Source organism: Chiloscyllium plagiosum, chromosome 39 (assembly GCF_004010195.1).
Source record: "Chiloscyllium plagiosum isolate BGI_BamShark_2017 chromosome 39, ASM401019v2, whole genome shotgun sequence".
Classification (NCBI taxonomy): Eukaryota; Metazoa; Chordata; class Chondrichthyes; order Orectolobiformes; family Hemiscylliidae; genus Chiloscyllium; species Chiloscyllium plagiosum.
This window is the reverse complement of record NC_057748.1, coordinates 4,707,338-4,723,983: the sequence shown is the minus strand read 5'-3', so window position 1 is coordinate 4,723,983 and position 16,646 is coordinate 4,707,338. Positions and strand designations below refer to the sequence as shown.

The window sequence follows — 16,646 nt, the reverse complement described above, 5'->3', positions numbered from 1 at the left end:
AGTCCAAAGATGTGCAGGTCAAGTGAATTGGCTATGCTAAATTACCCGTAGTGTTAGTTAAGGGGTAAATGTAGGGTATGGGTGGGTTGCGCTTCAGCAGGTCGGTGTGGACTTGTTGGGCCGAAGGGCCTGTTTCCACACTGTAAAGTAATCTAAGCTAATCTAATCTAATCTAATCTAATCTAACTCGGCTTTAAATATATGCAAGGCATCCCAAGCTGTCTGTGGCAAGGCATTCCAAAGACCCACAACCCTCTGAGGGAAGGAATTCCTCCTCATCCGAGTCTTCGATGAGGGTCCCTTTACCCTGAGATTGTGGCAGCGATGGGTCCTTTCCTTAGTGGCTGTAATCTATGTTCCCTGCCACTGCATGGATCTCTGAGATTCATGTTCAGCAGTGACCTCTGGAACCGATGTCACTGCGTCCAACTGCTGATTTCCACCTCAAGCCAGTTTCAGTTATTTTTCTAATCAAACCAATGGTGATGCTGTGACACACCTCTGGAGCAGGTGAGACTTGAACCCAGGTCTCCTGGCTCAGAGGTAGGGACACCACCACTGTGCATCAAGAACACGGACCCATTTAGTGGCTGCGCATTTACCTTGCGTCAACCATCGGTTTGAACCCTTGCCCCCAGTGAGTATTGGGCAGCTGCCAAGCCAGCAGAATGGTCATCTCCCATGGTGCCCATCACTGGAGGTCAGCTCTTGATGTCACATTGAGGGTCATCTCTTGACCCTTTCTAAACACTCACATGGATAATCAAAAATATAATGGTGGTGAAAGCAGCCATTTTGCCCATCATGCATGTACTAGCCTTCCAAATGAGCATTTTGACTTGGCATTATCCAGCCTTTTCATGAGCATTTTGACTTGGCATTATCCAGCCTTTTCCCTATCACTCTGTACTTTATTCCCATTGAAATAATCCAATTCCCTCTTGAATAGCTCAGTTAAACCTATCTCCACAAAGCTGATGATCAAAATGTATTGTTTGTTTAATAGCCTAAATATTGTATTCTCATGTCAATAGGAGTCGGAATTTAGGACCGTGGCATAGGCGATAGGGGTGAAAGTTAAAGGTATCCTCTGCTAATTGAGATGGAGAGGAGCATAAAGTACTTTGCTCAAAGGATTGGGTGTTTTTGAAATTCCTGCACTGGAGATGTGTAGATACCAAGTTAGACTTCTGTAACACTGGTCTAGATGGACTTTTTAGTTACACAGAACTTCAAGGCTATAGAAGGAGATGGAAAAGTTGAGTTGAAGCCCAAAGTCAGCCATTATTGTACTTAACAGGCAAAGCGGTCAAAGGTCAGAGGCTGGGAATCCTGTAGCCAGTATCTTACCTCCTGACGGTCTTACCTCCTACTCGGTCCACCATCTGCAAGGCACAAGTCAGGATGTGATGGAATACTGACTTGCCTGGATAGGTGCAGCACCAAACACCACAAGCAGCTTGACACCATCCAGGAATGCAGCCACATCCACTCCCTCCACCACTGACACTCAGTAGAAGTGTACACCATTTGCACAATGCACTTTGGAAATTCAAACACCTTTAACAGTCTCTTCCAAACCCACAAGCACTTCATCTGGAAGGAAGAATGCAGTAGATACATGGGACACCACTTCCTGCAAGGTTTCTCCCCCCGCCCCCAAGCCACTCACCATCCGGACTTGTAATTACATGTTGTTGGATCAGAGTACCTGGAAGCCCTTCCCTCTGGGTAATGTGGACGCACACTCAGCCATTCAAGGTGGCATCACATCACCAGGGGATGGATAGTAAATACTGTCCCAGTCAATAATGCTCACATCCAGGTGAGCTGAGTAACAGTGACAGGTTGTATGGTTTACTCACTTACTGTCTTAAATAGTGACTAATACCATATTAAATGCAAACCACATTAAATGAAGTTTATTGCACACTACAACAACCATTACACTTCCAATTGCAGCAAGCTAATAGGATTATGGTAGCAAATCCAAAATTCACTTGGAAACAGTGATTAATTTCAAAAAGCCATCAGCCAATGTGGTCTATAAACTGATAAATTGCATGGAAATTGTTAGAAAAAAAAAGCACTTAAACTATTGTCCCCAGGAAATCATGAACAGTTTGAGGCAACAAGGAAAAATAGTTACTGGAAGTATTTTGCTGGAGTATTATGTCCCAGTTATTTCCTCAAGTTCATTCCAGAGAGATTTTCAGACAGTTAAAGCCGGTGGAGAAGTGCTGTTGTTGTAGTGTCACTGGATTAGTATCCTGAAGGGTTAATGCTCAGACCATGGATTCAAATCTCACCATGGCAGCTGGAGGGATTTAAATCACTAATGAATGATGTTGACCATGTAATTATGTTGAACTAAAATTTGGAACATTATTCTTGGGTGATTTGCCTGGGATGCAAAGGCATAGTTATTGCTAGTGGGACCCTGGTGCTCAGACTTTTCAATTCAAGTTAAAACAAATATGGTTTTAGTTATTCCCTGTTAGTGTCAAACTATACATAGAGCATCTGGCAGTTTTTTGTACTACAATCTCTGCTGTTGAGCATTTGAATGGAGTGTTGCAAAATTGGGCCTCTACCCAATGTTAGACAAGGCAGCTGTAAAACCAAACTTTGGAAAGTTAGTAAGCCAAAGTCCAATATTGAACAGTTTATTTTGCCAGAGTCTAATACATTTCACAATAAAGAGCCCAGACTTCAGCCCTGGTACAATTTAAGCAAACCACATTTCTTTCTTCCTCCACAAATGATAGACAACATACTATTTTAGTATAGTACCAAACTAAACTTGCTCCCTGCAGTCCATTCAGTCGCTCTCCCCCAGGGTGAGCCTGTCAAACAGGTACTCTCCCAGGCCATTCTCAGGGGCTCCCAGTCTCTTCAGGTTGGTGATGTGATCTCCCAGCTTCTTGATCATCTTCACTTGCTCATCCAAGTAGTGCCTCTCCAGGAAGTCACACAGCTGGAAGGAAGTTTCCAAAGGACCAAAATTAACCCTTGAATTGGAATTTAATTCTTGACCAGAAGAAGACATTATCTAACGTAAACATTTCCTTTAATGAACTACTAAATCCTTAGAGGGGAATGCTAGGATTGTGTAAAAACATTCAGCACTTATCTGCCCATTCTCTCCAAATCCCTATACCTCCAGGTATTGGGACAGTTATTAGCATCAATTAAAGACAGAAAAGCAACATCTTCCAATAATTGTGCCCAAAACACCATTCAATCATGGAGAGCTCACATGAGGGTCCGTGTGGCCAGAGGAGAGTTTGTGCAGATCCAGCAGACTCTGGTTCACATCCTTCTCCATCTGCAGAGCTCTCTGCATTGCCTCCAGACCATTGCCCCACTCATCCTGCTCTGGCTTCTGGAAGAGGAAAGGAAAAGTTCAGGTACAACATGCAAAAGCATCAGGAGGGTTCCTGTCAAAGCAATGATCCATGCAAGATAAGAGGCAGGATAGAGTAGTGAACAACAATTCAAGCCAGTCATACCAATCTCCTAGCCAACTCCAAATGGATCAAAATTGAATCTCACTGAAGACAAGACACAAAACACATGGAGTGAATAGCCAATTCTAGAATAGTTTTTGTAAAGTGCTTGTTCTCAAATTCAATCCCATTTCCTTTTGGCCTCAGCCACTACTAATAGAAGCTCATTTCTCAGAAGGGAATGAAAGAGATACCTTGACATCCTGCAGGAGGACTCGGCCTCCACGTTGATTCTGGAATGCCATCAGTTTCTCAGCGTGTTCCCGTTCCTCATGGGACTGCTCCTTGAAGAACTCAGCAAAGTGACGCAGGGCAACATCATCCCGGTCAAAGTAAGAGGACTGACAAGAGAATTGAATTTTAAAACATGATTTTAGACTCTAGTCAAAAATTCTTCCATCCTCATTAAGGTTTGTGGGTGGCTCAGTGCTAGCACTGCTGCCTCACAGCGCCAGAGACCTGGGTTCAATTCCTGCCTCAGGCGACTGACTGTGGAGTTTGTACGTTCTCCCAGTGTCTGCGTGGGTTTCCTCCGGTTTCCTCCCACAATCCAAAGATGCGCAGGTCAAGTGAATTAGCCATGCTAAATTGCCCATAGTGTTAGGTAAGGGGTAAATGTAGGGGTATGGGTGGGTTGCGCTTCGGCGGGTCGGTGTGGACTAGTTGGGCCAAAGGGCCTGTTTCCACACTGTAATGTAATCTAATCTAAATTTATTCCAATTTGACAGCTACAAATTTGCTATTAGTTTCATCAATCCCAAACATGGGCTGCAACTCATTAAGCATGAGCAGCTAGCAAAAAGTGAATTATATTGAGTTCATAAGTTTAGTTTGATGCATAGAATTTTCAAAATTAAGCAAGAGCCTGGAGGTTCTTGGATATTTAAACACTATCATTTCTAATGGGCTGTGTTCTGGAGTTTTTAAAATCATGAACCCTGGACAAATAAGCAATTCAATAATTTCAATCAGTGTGAAGAGCATTAGTTACTACAGGAAGCTTCCCACTTAAGTTAATTGATTTGCAGAGTGATAATTATTAGCCATGAAAATTGGGACAATTTGATGCAGTAGATACCAAGTGTAATACTCACCCACCTATATGGGTAAAGAAAACTCTCCATTCTTACACCATGTAGTCAGAGATTCTAGGTTTTAACCTCATATCCCAATGATGTATTAATGGCAAGTGAGCGCTTTAGTTTTTTTAAAAAAAATAACTAGAATCCCATTAAGGATGGGGCTTTAACTAACATTAAAAAGTACTCCACTATAACATACTCTTCAGCAAACCCATGCAGCAGCTGTCTTTTTTTCCCCGGTACCTTCTGATCAGAGATATTAGACAGGTAGGAATTGAACCCAGACCAATTTCAGAGACAGGGACACAGACTGCTCCACAAGAGTGCTCTTTAAACAGGTTTCATGTTAAGCTGCTCCAGAGTAGCTGTTAAAACTGATCCTCAGGCAGTTAACATGGCAAAGAGAAAGCATTCACTACTCAAACATTACTCCCAGATTCCACACCCAACACACAAGAACATAGTCATTTCTTTGAAACTGAGAAATTCTAACTTTTGAAAGAAAACTACAATCTCAGGATCACAAGCCTCACCACGGAGAGGTAAACATAGGAGGAATAGAGCTCCAGGTTGATCTGCTTGTTAACAGCATCCTCACAGTCCTTGTGGTAGTTCTGACACACTTGGGAGGCCATCTTCACTATTCCTACTCACTATCACCCAGACAACTCTAGAACTGAGCCTCTCTCTCTCACAAGCTCTTATGTTTATCCTCCTGGGGCACCCTGCACTCAAATGGGGAATGACATCACCAATGATGATTGACAATCCATAACAGCCAATCAGGAATCTCTATCAATCCAGGCACCAGTGAAAAAGGAGGGAGGGCTGTGGGGCCAGTACTGAGACCCAGATCCAATCAGAGATTGGGAATACAGAGAGGTTTGGACAATTAGTCTTGATTATACAAGCGTGTTTGAAGTGATGGATCTTCAATACACTGCAAACTAACTGGTTGCTTGCTGTTTAATATGTGATGCAGTGGTAGTGTCCAGACCTCTGGTTCTGAAGACTCCAGGTTCAGATTTCCCTGTCTCTGGAACTAGATGCCCAGAAAATACCTACAATGGGATTGGAATGTGTTATGGAGTTCGCCAGACCACTCAAAACATTCTGAAGCAGAAAGCCCCAGACCATAACTTTGCAATTTGTTTTGGTCAGTGTACAGTGAAAATTACCCAGAGTAAGATAGCTAGGTTGACTACTAGATTTTAAAACAGACAAAAAAGTATCCATAAAATTATACAATGAAACACAAAGGACAGAATAAAGAACCCTTACAGAACTCAACCTATCCACTAGACTTAATTATGCTGTTCAGAATATACACAACAGTCCCAATAAAAAAAACTCCCTTTAGAAACTAGTATAAATGGAACACATGCTTACAGGTTGAATTTAAAGGGCAGAAAAGAGAGATAGTTTCCACACAGCTCCCTGTTGAACTTCCCTGTTCAAGACTGAACTAAAACTGTGAGCTGACCACTCCCCTTTCATTATACAGGTCACTTCTAAAACGTGGCCACTTTGGCCTGAAATCTCATCTGTTTACATATAAACAAAAGGCCTCTCAAATCCTTTTCATCTCTGTATCAAACCAGACTGATTGGAGCCCGGCCCGGTTTATTGCCCCTCGGAAAAAAAATCAAGGACGGAGTCTCCTTGAACCAAGGAACAGCTTTTAGAAAAAAAGGGACTAACTTTTTGGCAAATGAAGTAATTAAAACCTCAACCTGAGTTACAAATCTTTTCAAAACTCGCAAAGTAATTAAAGAATGTTACTTTTAGGGAAGCACTTTTTCATCATCTGACCAAATCTGGTCCTTTTGCCTCGACTTTCCATCTGGTTTCATTCTAAAAATGGTTCAGTCCTAGATTAGGTGATGAGATTTGTTCCCTTGGATTAAACTCTGGGTCAGATTGGCCAGATGGGGGAGCATGTGATTGACAGCAGAAACCACCAATCACCATCTAAACACTACTCTCCTGAGACAGACCCCACCAGTGGACACAGTTGACCCACCCAAAAATAAAATGTATCTTGAGATTGATACATGTCCTGGTCAAAGTGGGTCTGAGATGCAGGGAATACCCAGTGATCACAAAGGACTTTGGTCAAACATTGTCAGTTACCGGTTGATACATTAAGTAAGATTGATTCTTTATTAAAATAACTGGAGCTCTAACAGAGTGTCAATGGTGTATCAAACCTGGTTTTGCTTTCCATTCTTGTGGTCTTTAAATGGTACGGTATAATGTTTTTCTATGTTTTTGTTGGCTTCTGTGCTCTTCTGTTAGTTGTATGTTGCTGCCCGTTTAAGAATGGCAGTCCTGTAGGAGTGGGATTTTCCTGCAGATAGCATCCTCACCAAAAAACGGGGTGAATATATCCTAACGGTTCCTGTTCTTGTTCCCTCTGACAATGGTCCTTGGAATTTAGAATTTCATAAAGAACACTATCACACAGATGCAGTGTTTGGTCAACCACAAACCTGTTTGTTAGAATAAACCTCGTGATGCCCTGGTACAATACCTCTCAGCTTGTCTAAATGGTACAACATCTTGATTGGTTTGTCCAATTTAAATCTCACCCTGATTTAATATTGAGACTCACCTAAAACAGACAGCAGAGGGGCATGGCTGATTCAAATGAAACTTCAACCAACATAACCTTACATTTCTGTCCAAATTGTATACAATGCAAATCCAAAAACGCCTGGTTTTGTTTGTTGCCACTAAATTACTTTATGTTTCCCTCCCTCATTAGGTCAGAACTGAGGATGTTCGCTGATGATTGTACAATGTTCAGCACCATTCATCACTCCTCAGATACTGAAACAGTCCACATACTAATGCAACAAGATCTGGACAATATCCAGGCTTGGGCTGAGAAGTGGCAAATAAAATTACACCAGACAAATGCCAGGCAATGACGCTCTGCAATACAATCTACCAAATATCACTTGACTTTCAATGACTCTACAATCACTGAATAATCCCGTTATTAACATCCTTTAACTTACCATTGACCAGAAACTCAGCTGGACTCACCACATAAACACAGTGGCTACGAGAGCAGAGGCTCAGAATGACGTGATGATTAACTCATCTCCTCACTCCCCAAATTCTGTCCACAGCCTACAAGGCACAAGTCAGGAGTGCGAGGGAATACTCCCCACTTGCCTGGATGGGGGCTGCTCCAACAACACTCAAGAAGCTCGACACCATCCAGGACAAAGCAGCCGCCTGATTGGCACCAAACCCACAAACATCCACTCCCTCCACCATCAATGTTCAGTGGCAGCCATGTTTATTATCTGAAAGATGCACTGCAGAAATTCACCAAAGATCCTTTGAAACCCATGACTACTTCCATCTAGAAGAGCAAGGGAGGTAGATACTTGGGAACTCCAGCCCCTGTAAGTTCCCCTTCAAATCTCTCACCATCCTGACTTGGAAATATATCACTGTCCCTTCAGAGTCTCAGGTCAAAATCCTGGTATTCCCTCACTAAGGGTATTGTGGGTCTACCTACAGCACATGGACTGCTGTGGTTCAAGAAGGCAGCACACCCCCACCTTCTCAAGGGGCAACTAGGGACGGGCCAACCAGCAACCCCACATCCCATGAGAGAATTTTTAAAAATTGTGTAAAGCTCTCAGCCCCAGCGCCCCTCAGATATTGCTGATGATGTACCACCCTCCACTCAGTTTCTGGTGAGAACGATGGGTCCGTTAGCCAGCTTGACTGATTCGCACCCTCCCTCCAGCTGCAGACCCCTCCAGCCCAGGATCACTCCGATTTGGCTGGAACACTCGCCATTCCCAAAATCCCCATCCCCACGGCTCCGGCTGCTTCTCATTAGAGGCTGGAGTCAGGCCGACCGATCCTGTCCCATCTTCCAACTGCAATACCAGGTGTTTCATTCAGGATGATCTTATGGAAATAACCTGAGGCCAGCCTCCTGAGTGGTCAGTGCGTAGCCCCCTCTTTGATCCATACAGACCTGCTCAATGCTGTTATTTCCACAATCCAATCCTCTGAATGGTAGTTGTCTGGGCCCACTTGGTTCTTCAATGTCCTCCTCCATGCCTCAGCTAGATGCCATGATGGTGGTTATCCTGTACCACTGTTGTGGTCATATCCCAACTTCCAGCCCATGTAATATCATCAGTTCTGTTCTGATGTTAGAATGTCTGAGATTAACCCCTCAAATGTATCATTCATCCACATGTTTTGTGTTGAGTCTTGTCTTTTATTTACAATACTTGTATCTGGGAGGTTTTGAATTTATTCCATTAATTCCCATCAGAGGGGAATCCAATCTCCCAACAGCATGTTTCCCTAACTATTCCAATAATTTGGAAATAGAAAATGACAAATGGCTGACATATGGACAAAGGTAATTCCTTTTTAACAATGAGTTCTCTGGGTTGGCCTTCCAGGAGTGTTTAAAATTTCCTTTCTCAAAAATTGGATCAGCAACCTCTCATACTGTACAGAGACTCACCACACTTCTGTTTATCTCTACATCAACTTGCAGGCTTACTATCAGCAGTTAGGTGTTAGCCTCCATGGGCTGCTCCCATGATTTAATTTGTGGTTTACACTGAACACATTTACTCTGGTTTCTGTGCCTTAATGTCACTGTCTATTCTAACAACTGACTGACCTGACTGTTACAGAGCAGGTGCTATTATACTGGAATGTCACATAGTCCTTAAGGACTGTCAGGAAACATCTAACAGGAGCAATCTTTCCCCAAGGAGTATTTAAATTCAGTATCCCCTGTTAGCAGAAGTTATTTAAATCTTAAATTCATTTCCCTTCATGAATTTCTCAACAGCAAAAACACACAGAACCCTGAAATGAAGAGGCATTAATAGTGAATAAAACACAGGAATCTTATTAAACCTATTGCATTCCTCAAAGCTCTTCAGACACTGGATACTTACAACTGAAACATCATTTGAAGCCATTCAACAACATTAATAGGACAAGGAGGAGGAAAGATTGCCACTTGAGTAAATAAACTGGGTAATTCCCCCAAAACAAATTGATTGTCATACACAGTTATGTGAGACTGATTTTAGCAATACTTTTTTTTTAAGAGGTATAGAATGGTGGGAGTGATATTTAGCCATCCCTAATTTTTGTGCATTTTATGAACTATGAAAGAGTTTAGCTACCTTAACTTGAGTGATTGCAGCCCTCCATTGCCCATGGGCTCCTCCCATGTTGGGACTGGACCCCCAATCCAAGGATGTTACATTAACAACTTTAGAGGGAGAAATTGATTCTCCCTCTAAGAAACCGTGGCAAATATGGTGAGATTTTGGAACTGCCATGGAGACAAACTCCATTTGGTTGATTGTTGGAGTTTCTAACACAGGCTTCTCAGATTTCCTCGACTAGGTGACCACCATTGACTAGGTTTGATCTTGCAAAGAAGTGACCCAATGCTGGAGTCATTGGGAAACTAATGCCCAGATCACCTGCAACAGTTTTGTTCTGGCAAGAAAGTTAGATTCTGAGAACTCTGACAGCACATGGGAAAAATCACTAAAGAAAAAGCTTGTATGTAGGTAAGCAAAAAAAAAACAGAAGTTGCTTTCTCTCCACAGTTATTGCTAGAAATACAGAGCTTTTCTCTCCCCCTGCCACCCCCCAGCAATTTGACTTCCAGCATCTGTAGATCATTGTTTTGAGATTAAGACAAGTCGGTTTTCTCAGATTGGAGGGCATCCTGTAAATCTTGGATCATAACAGGATTCACTAATTGACCCTGAATATTTAGATACAGTGATCCCATTCCACAATGTGGATAAATCCACAACTTGATCAATTCATCCACAAGAAAGAAAAACCCCAATCCATTGGGGAATTGTTTATTTAGTAATTTACAATATAGAGCCCAGGACACTTCGTGTATTAGAAGCAGCAGCTCTACAAGTTTCTCCACTTAGTTCAATCCCTGCAGTCAGTTCAGTCACTCTCCCCCAGGGTGAGCCTGTCAAACAGGTACTCTCCCAGGCCTTTCTCAGGGGCTCCCAGTCTCTTCAGGTTGGTGATGTGATCTCCCAGCTTCTTGATCATCTTCACTTGCTCATCCAAGTAGTGCCTCTCCAGGAAGTCACACAGCTGGAAGGCAAAGAGAAAATCTGATTATGTCAAGATCAGCTTGACTTTTCTCCAAGACTGGTATTCTCCTCAATAATGGAGAGTGGACAGTTAAGTGATGTGACAGATTGCTGAGGAGCCTTTAGAAAGTGCTCAGATCTGGGTTACACCAGAAGCGTGGTCCACTCCCATACTGCACTCACCACCATTTACATAAAATTCAGAGGCTAAAGGACCAAATGTCTTATCCATTTAAGACAGATCCCAGACATAAATACATCAGGAACTCACATGAGGGTCCGTGTGGTCAGAGGAGAGTTTGTGCAGATCCAGCAGACTCTGGTTCACATCCTTCTCCAACTGCAGAGCTCTCTGCATTGCCTCCAGACCATTGCCCCACTCATCCTGCTCTGGCTTCTGGAGGGAGGGAAAAGTAAAGTGTTCACTTTATTACAGGTCAAGTTCAGTTTTAGTGGCTGAAGCAATATGGCTTATAGCATTATGATTAATTGGAATTGAATTGCTTTAAATCCACATTAGATTGGCAGTAATTGTGCTAGACAAATAAGCATTTAAATGAAGTTGCTTCAAATAATATGAAGTACAATTGTTTAATCTAGGAGAGATTAGTCAAACCCAACCTTGACATCCTGCAGGAGGACTCTGCCTCCACGTTGATTCTGGAATTCCATCAGTTTCTCAGCGTGTTCCCGTTCCTCATGGGACTGCTCCTTGAAGAACTCAGCAAAGTGACGCAGGGCAACATCATCCCGGTCAAAGTAAGAGGACTGGGGGGAAAGTAGAATAGATTTCATAATAAAATTACAGCATGCAGCACGATTGTCAACCACTTTAAAACATGTTTATTTGGCATGTCGTACCTTTGGGATGAAAGCCCTGGGCCTCCTGGCTCAAGAGTAGGAGACACTACCACTGCACCAAAGGAGCACTTAGTTCCTTTATTAGTAGTGAGATCTAATTCACTTGTGAACGTTAGTGAGCTTTACTTGTTTAAAAAAAAAGAGATCTATTGGAATTACCTTCCATGTAAAGTACAAATTGAACTCATAACTACATAGATACACTGGCACCTGATATGGAGAGCTTCTCAGCTTTATCTCAAATAACAGGAAATTATCCTACATTCTGGGACAACATCCACTCCTCAAGGATTCTCCTATGATATTGATCAACACAGCTGACCTTACTGAGAAATTATAAAAGCAGAGATACCTACATTTCAAATTAATACTTTAATACAAGCCACTTCACTCATGCATAGTCTTGGAATCTTGGTACCAGAACCCAAGAGTTTGTAGTGACACTAAAATTCACAACAGTATGACAGTTACAACTCAGTGAATGGAGTTGACATTGAATCAGTGTATCAGTCTTCAGTTAAAAAAAACAACAGACATTTTCTAGTTGTAGTCAGCGCAGAGCAAACTTTGCCCATGTCAGTAAGACAAAAGCAAACAGACATTCATCCAGGTTTATACTCATTACATTAGCAAAGGCAGGAGCCAAGATAGTTTCAGCTTTAAAGCTTTGCATCAGGGTGTAGCGACAACAAGGAGCAGTCACATCAATGTTGCGAATCATATTTTTGAAGTAGCTCAATTCTCAAGAAGAAAAAAAGTTCAGGTTAGTGTTAAATTGGAGAAAATCCAACTTTTCCACAATACTTTTGTTAGAAGCACAAGCCTCACCATGGAGAGGTAAACATAGGAGGAATAGAGCTCCAGGTTGATCTGCTTGTTAACAGCAGCCTCACAGTCCTTGTGGTAGTTCTGACACACTTGGGAGTCCATCTTCACTATTACCCACACAACTCTAAAACTAAGCCTCTCTCCCCCTAGCTGTTGTATTTATCTTCCTGGAACATCCTGCACTGAAACAGTGGTGACATCACCAATGATGATTGACAAAACCGAATAGCCAAACAGAATCTCTCATCAATCCAGGCACCAATGAACAAAGGGGACAGAGGTGGGGGGGGAGGAGGGTCAAGACCCAGAGCCAATCAGAGCTTTGAAATGTCAATATTTGGGATATTAATCTTGATGAGGTCACTGCTTTTAGATTAATAGGTTCTCAACTTCCAACGAGCTGGTTGTTTACAGCTAGATAAAAATGGAATGATTTTTTAAAAAATTACTTTTGAAGTGCTTTTTCATAACCTGATCTGACCCTTTTGCTTCAAGTGGCTGTGTCACTGAGATCTCATATGTTGACTTCTGGTTTCATTTTAGAAGGGTTTATTCCTGGATTAAGTGATGAGATGTGCTCCCTTGGATTAACTTTTGCTTTAGGTGCACCAGACAGAGCAACAGTGATTCACATCTGGAACTGTTAGTTACGTGACAGGCAGGAGCTTCCAGGGAGAAATACCACCAACAGACACAGTCAATCCACATGAACAGAAAATGCAATCAGATCTTGATACCCGTTTGAGATGAAACAAGAATTCAAGATGCAGTGAACGTCCAATGGTCACAATGGGCTTTGACCAAACTGACAGACATCATGTGGTCACCCAATGGTCCCCACAGGCTTTGATGAAAGCCTATGGTTGTACTGGCTCTGGGGGCAACTATTGATTGATCCTTCCCACAGGAACTGCTTCCAATCAATATCTACTTGTGGGCATGGATTAAAAAATCAAAGTGGTAAGAAGCATAAATTCTTATTGATGAACTTCTATAGAATCATCACAGAATCACTACAGTATGAAAACAGGCCGTTTAGCCTGACAAGTTCACATTGTCCCTCCCAAGAGTAATCCACCCAGATCCATTCCTGTACTACTCTACAGTTACCCCTAACTAATGCACCTAGCACATCCCTGAACATGATGGGCAATTTAGCATGGCCAATTCACCTCACCTGAACATCTTTGGATAGTGGGAGGAAACCGGAGCACCCAGAGGACACCCACGCAGACACAGGGAGAACGTGCAAATGTTGCACAGACAGTCACTTGAGGCTGCAATCAAACCAAGGTGCTGGCAGTGCTAACTACTGAGCCATTGTGCCCTATACAATGGCAAAGATGAAATATGACTGCAAACATAAAAGAATGCAGGGACTTAAATCTCATATTCTGATGGCAGTTCTCAAGAAGAATGTAGATTATCCAAATGGCAATAGTTTGGGAGGTTGGGGTGCGGGGAAGATGCAACAAGACCTGGGTCTCCTAGAACACCAACTGCTGAAAGAAACATGCAGGTGCAGCAGGCAGGGAAGACAGCAGATGGCCTGTTGGCATTTGCAACAGGAAGATGAGAGTATAGGAGCAGGGACGTCTTGCTGGAATTGTACAAGTTATTGATAAGACCATACTCAGAATGGTGTGTGCAGTTTTGGTCTCATGATGAATATTCTGACTGCAAATGGAGTTTAATACAGGTCTTGCATTTTGGAAAGTCAAATCAAGGTAGGAGTTTTATGGTGAATGGTAGAATCTTAAGGCGTATTGTGGAACAGAGGGACTTTGAAGTTCAGGTTCACAGTTCTCTGAAAGTGGAGTCACATGTAGACAGGACAGTGAAAAATACTTTTGGCATACTGGCCTTCATTGGGTAGAGCATTGAGTATAGAAGTTGGGAAGAAATGTTGCATTATACAGGACTTTGGTGAGGCTACACTTGGAGAATTGTGTTCAATTTCAGGCACCTTGCTATGGGAAGGATGGTATTAAATTGGAAAGAGTGCAGAAGAAATTTAATGGTCTGAGTTATGGGGAAAGATTGGACAAATGAGGACTTTTTTCTTTAGAATGTAGGAGACGGAGGAAAAATCTTACAAAAGTGTATAAGGTATAGATAGGGTGAATGCACTCAGTCTTTTTCCCAGGGTTGGGGAATCGAGGAGAAAGAATAAAAGGGAACCTGAGGGTCAACCTTTTTACAGAAGATGGTACGCATACGGAATGAGCTGCCAGTGGAAGTGGTTGAAGTGGGTACATTAACAAAACTTAAAAGACATTTGGACAAATACACAGATAGGAAAGAATTAGAAGAATATGGGCCAACTGCAGGGAAATGGGGTGAGCATGGATGGACATTTTGGTTGGCATGGACTGGTTTGGACCAAAGGGCCTGTTTTTGTGCTGTAGGGCTCTATGACTCCAATAAAAATTACCAGATGGCAGGACTGAATGAAGGATAGCTGGATCATTAGGACTATATATACACACTGGAGTTTAGAAGGTTGGTGGCGTCGATAAGGGGAAGAATGCCGGAAGCCCATGAAATTATAACAGGGCAAAGAGATCTTGATCAATAGGGTCAATGGGCTAAAGAGTAGCAGATGGACTTGATTTTGGATAAGCATAAAGGTATTGCATTTTGGTAAAACAAACAAGGGCATGACTTATACAAGTAAAGTAGACCCTTGGATAGTACTGTAGAACAGAGACCAAGGGACTCTGATACATAATTCTTGGAAGTTTGCGTCACATGTGAGTTTCTCATGTTTCTCACATATTGTGTCTTTTCTTTACCCAGGGAGTGGTGGGGTCATGGAATGCGCTGCCTGTGGGAGTGGCAGAGTCAGAATCATTGGTGACCTTTAAGCGGCAATTGGATAGGTACACAGATAGGTGCTTAAGCTAGGACAAATATTCGGCACAACATCGTGGGCCGAAGGGCCTGTTCTGTGCTGTGTTGTTCTATGTTCTAAGGCTTTTAAAGACATTTAACATACTTGCTTTAATTGCACAGTCGTTTGAGTATAGGAGTTAGATCATCATGTTGGGATTGTACAGGGGCTTTTCCTGGAATACTTTGATCAGTTCTGGTCACTCTACTACAGGAAGGCGGTTATTAACATGGAGAGGTTTCAGTAGAGATATACCAGGATGCTACTAGGATTGGAGGCTTTGAATTACAAGGAGAGGCTGGAATAGAGGAGGTTAAATAAACTCAGAGGGGTGTAGATAAGGTGATTGACAGGTGTCTTTACCTAAGACTAGAACGGAATTTCAGACTGGGGTCATTTTTTTATAAAATTACAAGAAAGTTTGACTATTTTTGTGAAACCACCAGATTAGTTCATACATGGAATGAACTGCTAGGGGAAGTGGTGAATGCAGATACAGTTACAACCTTGGCAAGGCATTTGTATAAGTTCATACAAAAGCTATTGGAGATGTATGAGCCAAGAACAGATAGAGGGGACTGGCTTGATTTGGAATTAGTCAGTATGGACTGAAGGGTCTGTATCCATGCTATATGGATATGACTAGATCATGTTAATGCTGTGAGAAAGTTGTCTTGGTAACTGAGCAGTCAGGAACCAGACGTCTCTAACAAGATGCAAGATGGTCATCTAGGACTAAGATGAGAAATTTCTCCACCCTAGAAAAGCATCCACAGATTTCCCCATCACTGCAGTGGAAGCCAAAACACAGGGTCAGAGGAAAAATAGACTTAAGGCTAAAGATACCAAAAAAAGGTAGATAGTTGAATGCTCAATCATGATTGTGTTGAAATAGTCAATGGACCAAGTGACCTTGTTCCATTTTCTAGAGCCCAAGCAACAGTCCAAGATTAGATTGTAAAAAGGCAACTTACATTAAAAGAGTCTTTCAAACAATGCTCTTCGGCATCGAGCTGGGACCCAGAATTGGCAGATTGAAAGAGTGATCTTAAATTGTTTCTATTAATGCATAGATGTTGGTTCCAAATTAAAGAGGCACAAACAAGTAAATATTAAGTGTTTTATTTCAAGTTGCACATTCCACAAAGTCCAACTGAGAAATACAATAGTTCAGTCACTCTCCCCCAGGGTGAGCCTGTCAAACAGGTACTCTCCCAGGCCATTGTCAGGGGCTCCCAGTCTCTTCAGGTTGGTGATGTGATCTCCCAGCTTCTTGATCATCTTCACTTGCTCATCCAAGTAGTGCCTCTCCAGGAAGTCACACAGCTGGAAG

The 16,646-nt window shown here is 42.3% G+C and overlaps 3 protein-coding genes across 3 annotated transcripts in view; all 3 read right to left on the bottom strand.

The window, feature by feature from the left end:
• Positions 1-2,315: 2,315 nt before the first annotated feature.
• LOC122542140 (ferritin heavy chain, oocyte isoform-like) lies at positions 2,316-5,276 on the bottom strand. Its single transcript, XM_043679548.1, has 4 exons — positions 5,125-5,276; positions 3,704-3,850; positions 3,260-3,385; positions 2,316-2,977 (listed from the first exon to the last, which is right to left on the bottom strand). Exons 1-4 carry the CDS (start codon positions 5,224-5,226, stop codon positions 2,822-2,824), a joined length of 531 nt encoding a protein of 176 aa, XP_043535483.1. The 5' UTR covers positions 5,227-5,276; the 3' UTR covers positions 2,316-2,821.
• A 5,166-nt stretch (positions 5,277-10,442) lies between these two features.
• On the bottom strand, positions 10,443-12,576 carry LOC122542144 (ferritin heavy chain, oocyte isoform-like). The gene is made up of 4 exons (XM_043679558.1): positions 12,421-12,576; positions 11,353-11,499; positions 11,003-11,128; positions 10,443-10,732 (listed from the first exon to the last, which is right to left on the bottom strand). The coding sequence occupies exons 1-4, from the start codon at positions 12,520-12,522 to the stop codon at positions 10,577-10,579; spliced, it is 531 nt and encodes a 176-aa protein (XP_043535493.1). The 5' UTR covers positions 12,523-12,576; the 3' UTR covers positions 10,443-10,576.
• A 3,843-nt stretch (positions 12,577-16,419) lies between these two features.
• Positions 16,420-16,646, bottom strand: part of LOC122542163 (ferritin heavy chain, oocyte isoform-like) — a 9,178-nt gene continuing 8,951 nt past the window's right edge. Inside the window, exon 2 of the mRNA XM_043679582.1 lies at positions 16,420-16,639. Coding sequence (XP_043535517.1) covers positions 16,484-16,639 — 156 coding nt within the window. The 3' untranslated portion in view covers positions 16,420-16,483. The remainder of the gene's footprint in view (positions 16,640-16,646) is intronic.

Coding starts and splice junctions, on each gene's coding strand:
- LOC122542144 (XM_043679558.1), bottom strand. CDS start 12,522: ATGGACTCCCAAGTGTGTCAGAACTACCACAAGGACTGTGAGGCTGCT. Junction 11,129..11,352: donor TCCTCCTGCAGGATGTCAAG/GTTGGGTTTGAC, acceptor CCCTCCCTCCAG/AAGCCAGAGCAGGATGAGTG. Junction 10,733..11,002: donor CTGACCACACGGACCCTCAT/GTGAGTTCCTGA, acceptor TTTGCCTTCCAG/CTGTGTGACTTCCTGGAGAG.
- LOC122542140 (XM_043679548.1), bottom strand. CDS start 5,226: ATGGCCTCCCAAGTGTGTCAGAACTACCACAAGGACTGTGAGGATGCT. Junction 3,851..5,124: donor CCTATGTTTACCTCTCCGTG/GTGAGGCTTGTG, acceptor TTCTCTTGTCAG/TCCTCTTACTTTGACCGGGA. Junction 2,978..3,259: donor CTGGCCACACGGACCCTCAT/GTGAGCTCTCCA, acceptor ACTTCCTTCCAG/CTGTGTGACTTCCTGGAGAG.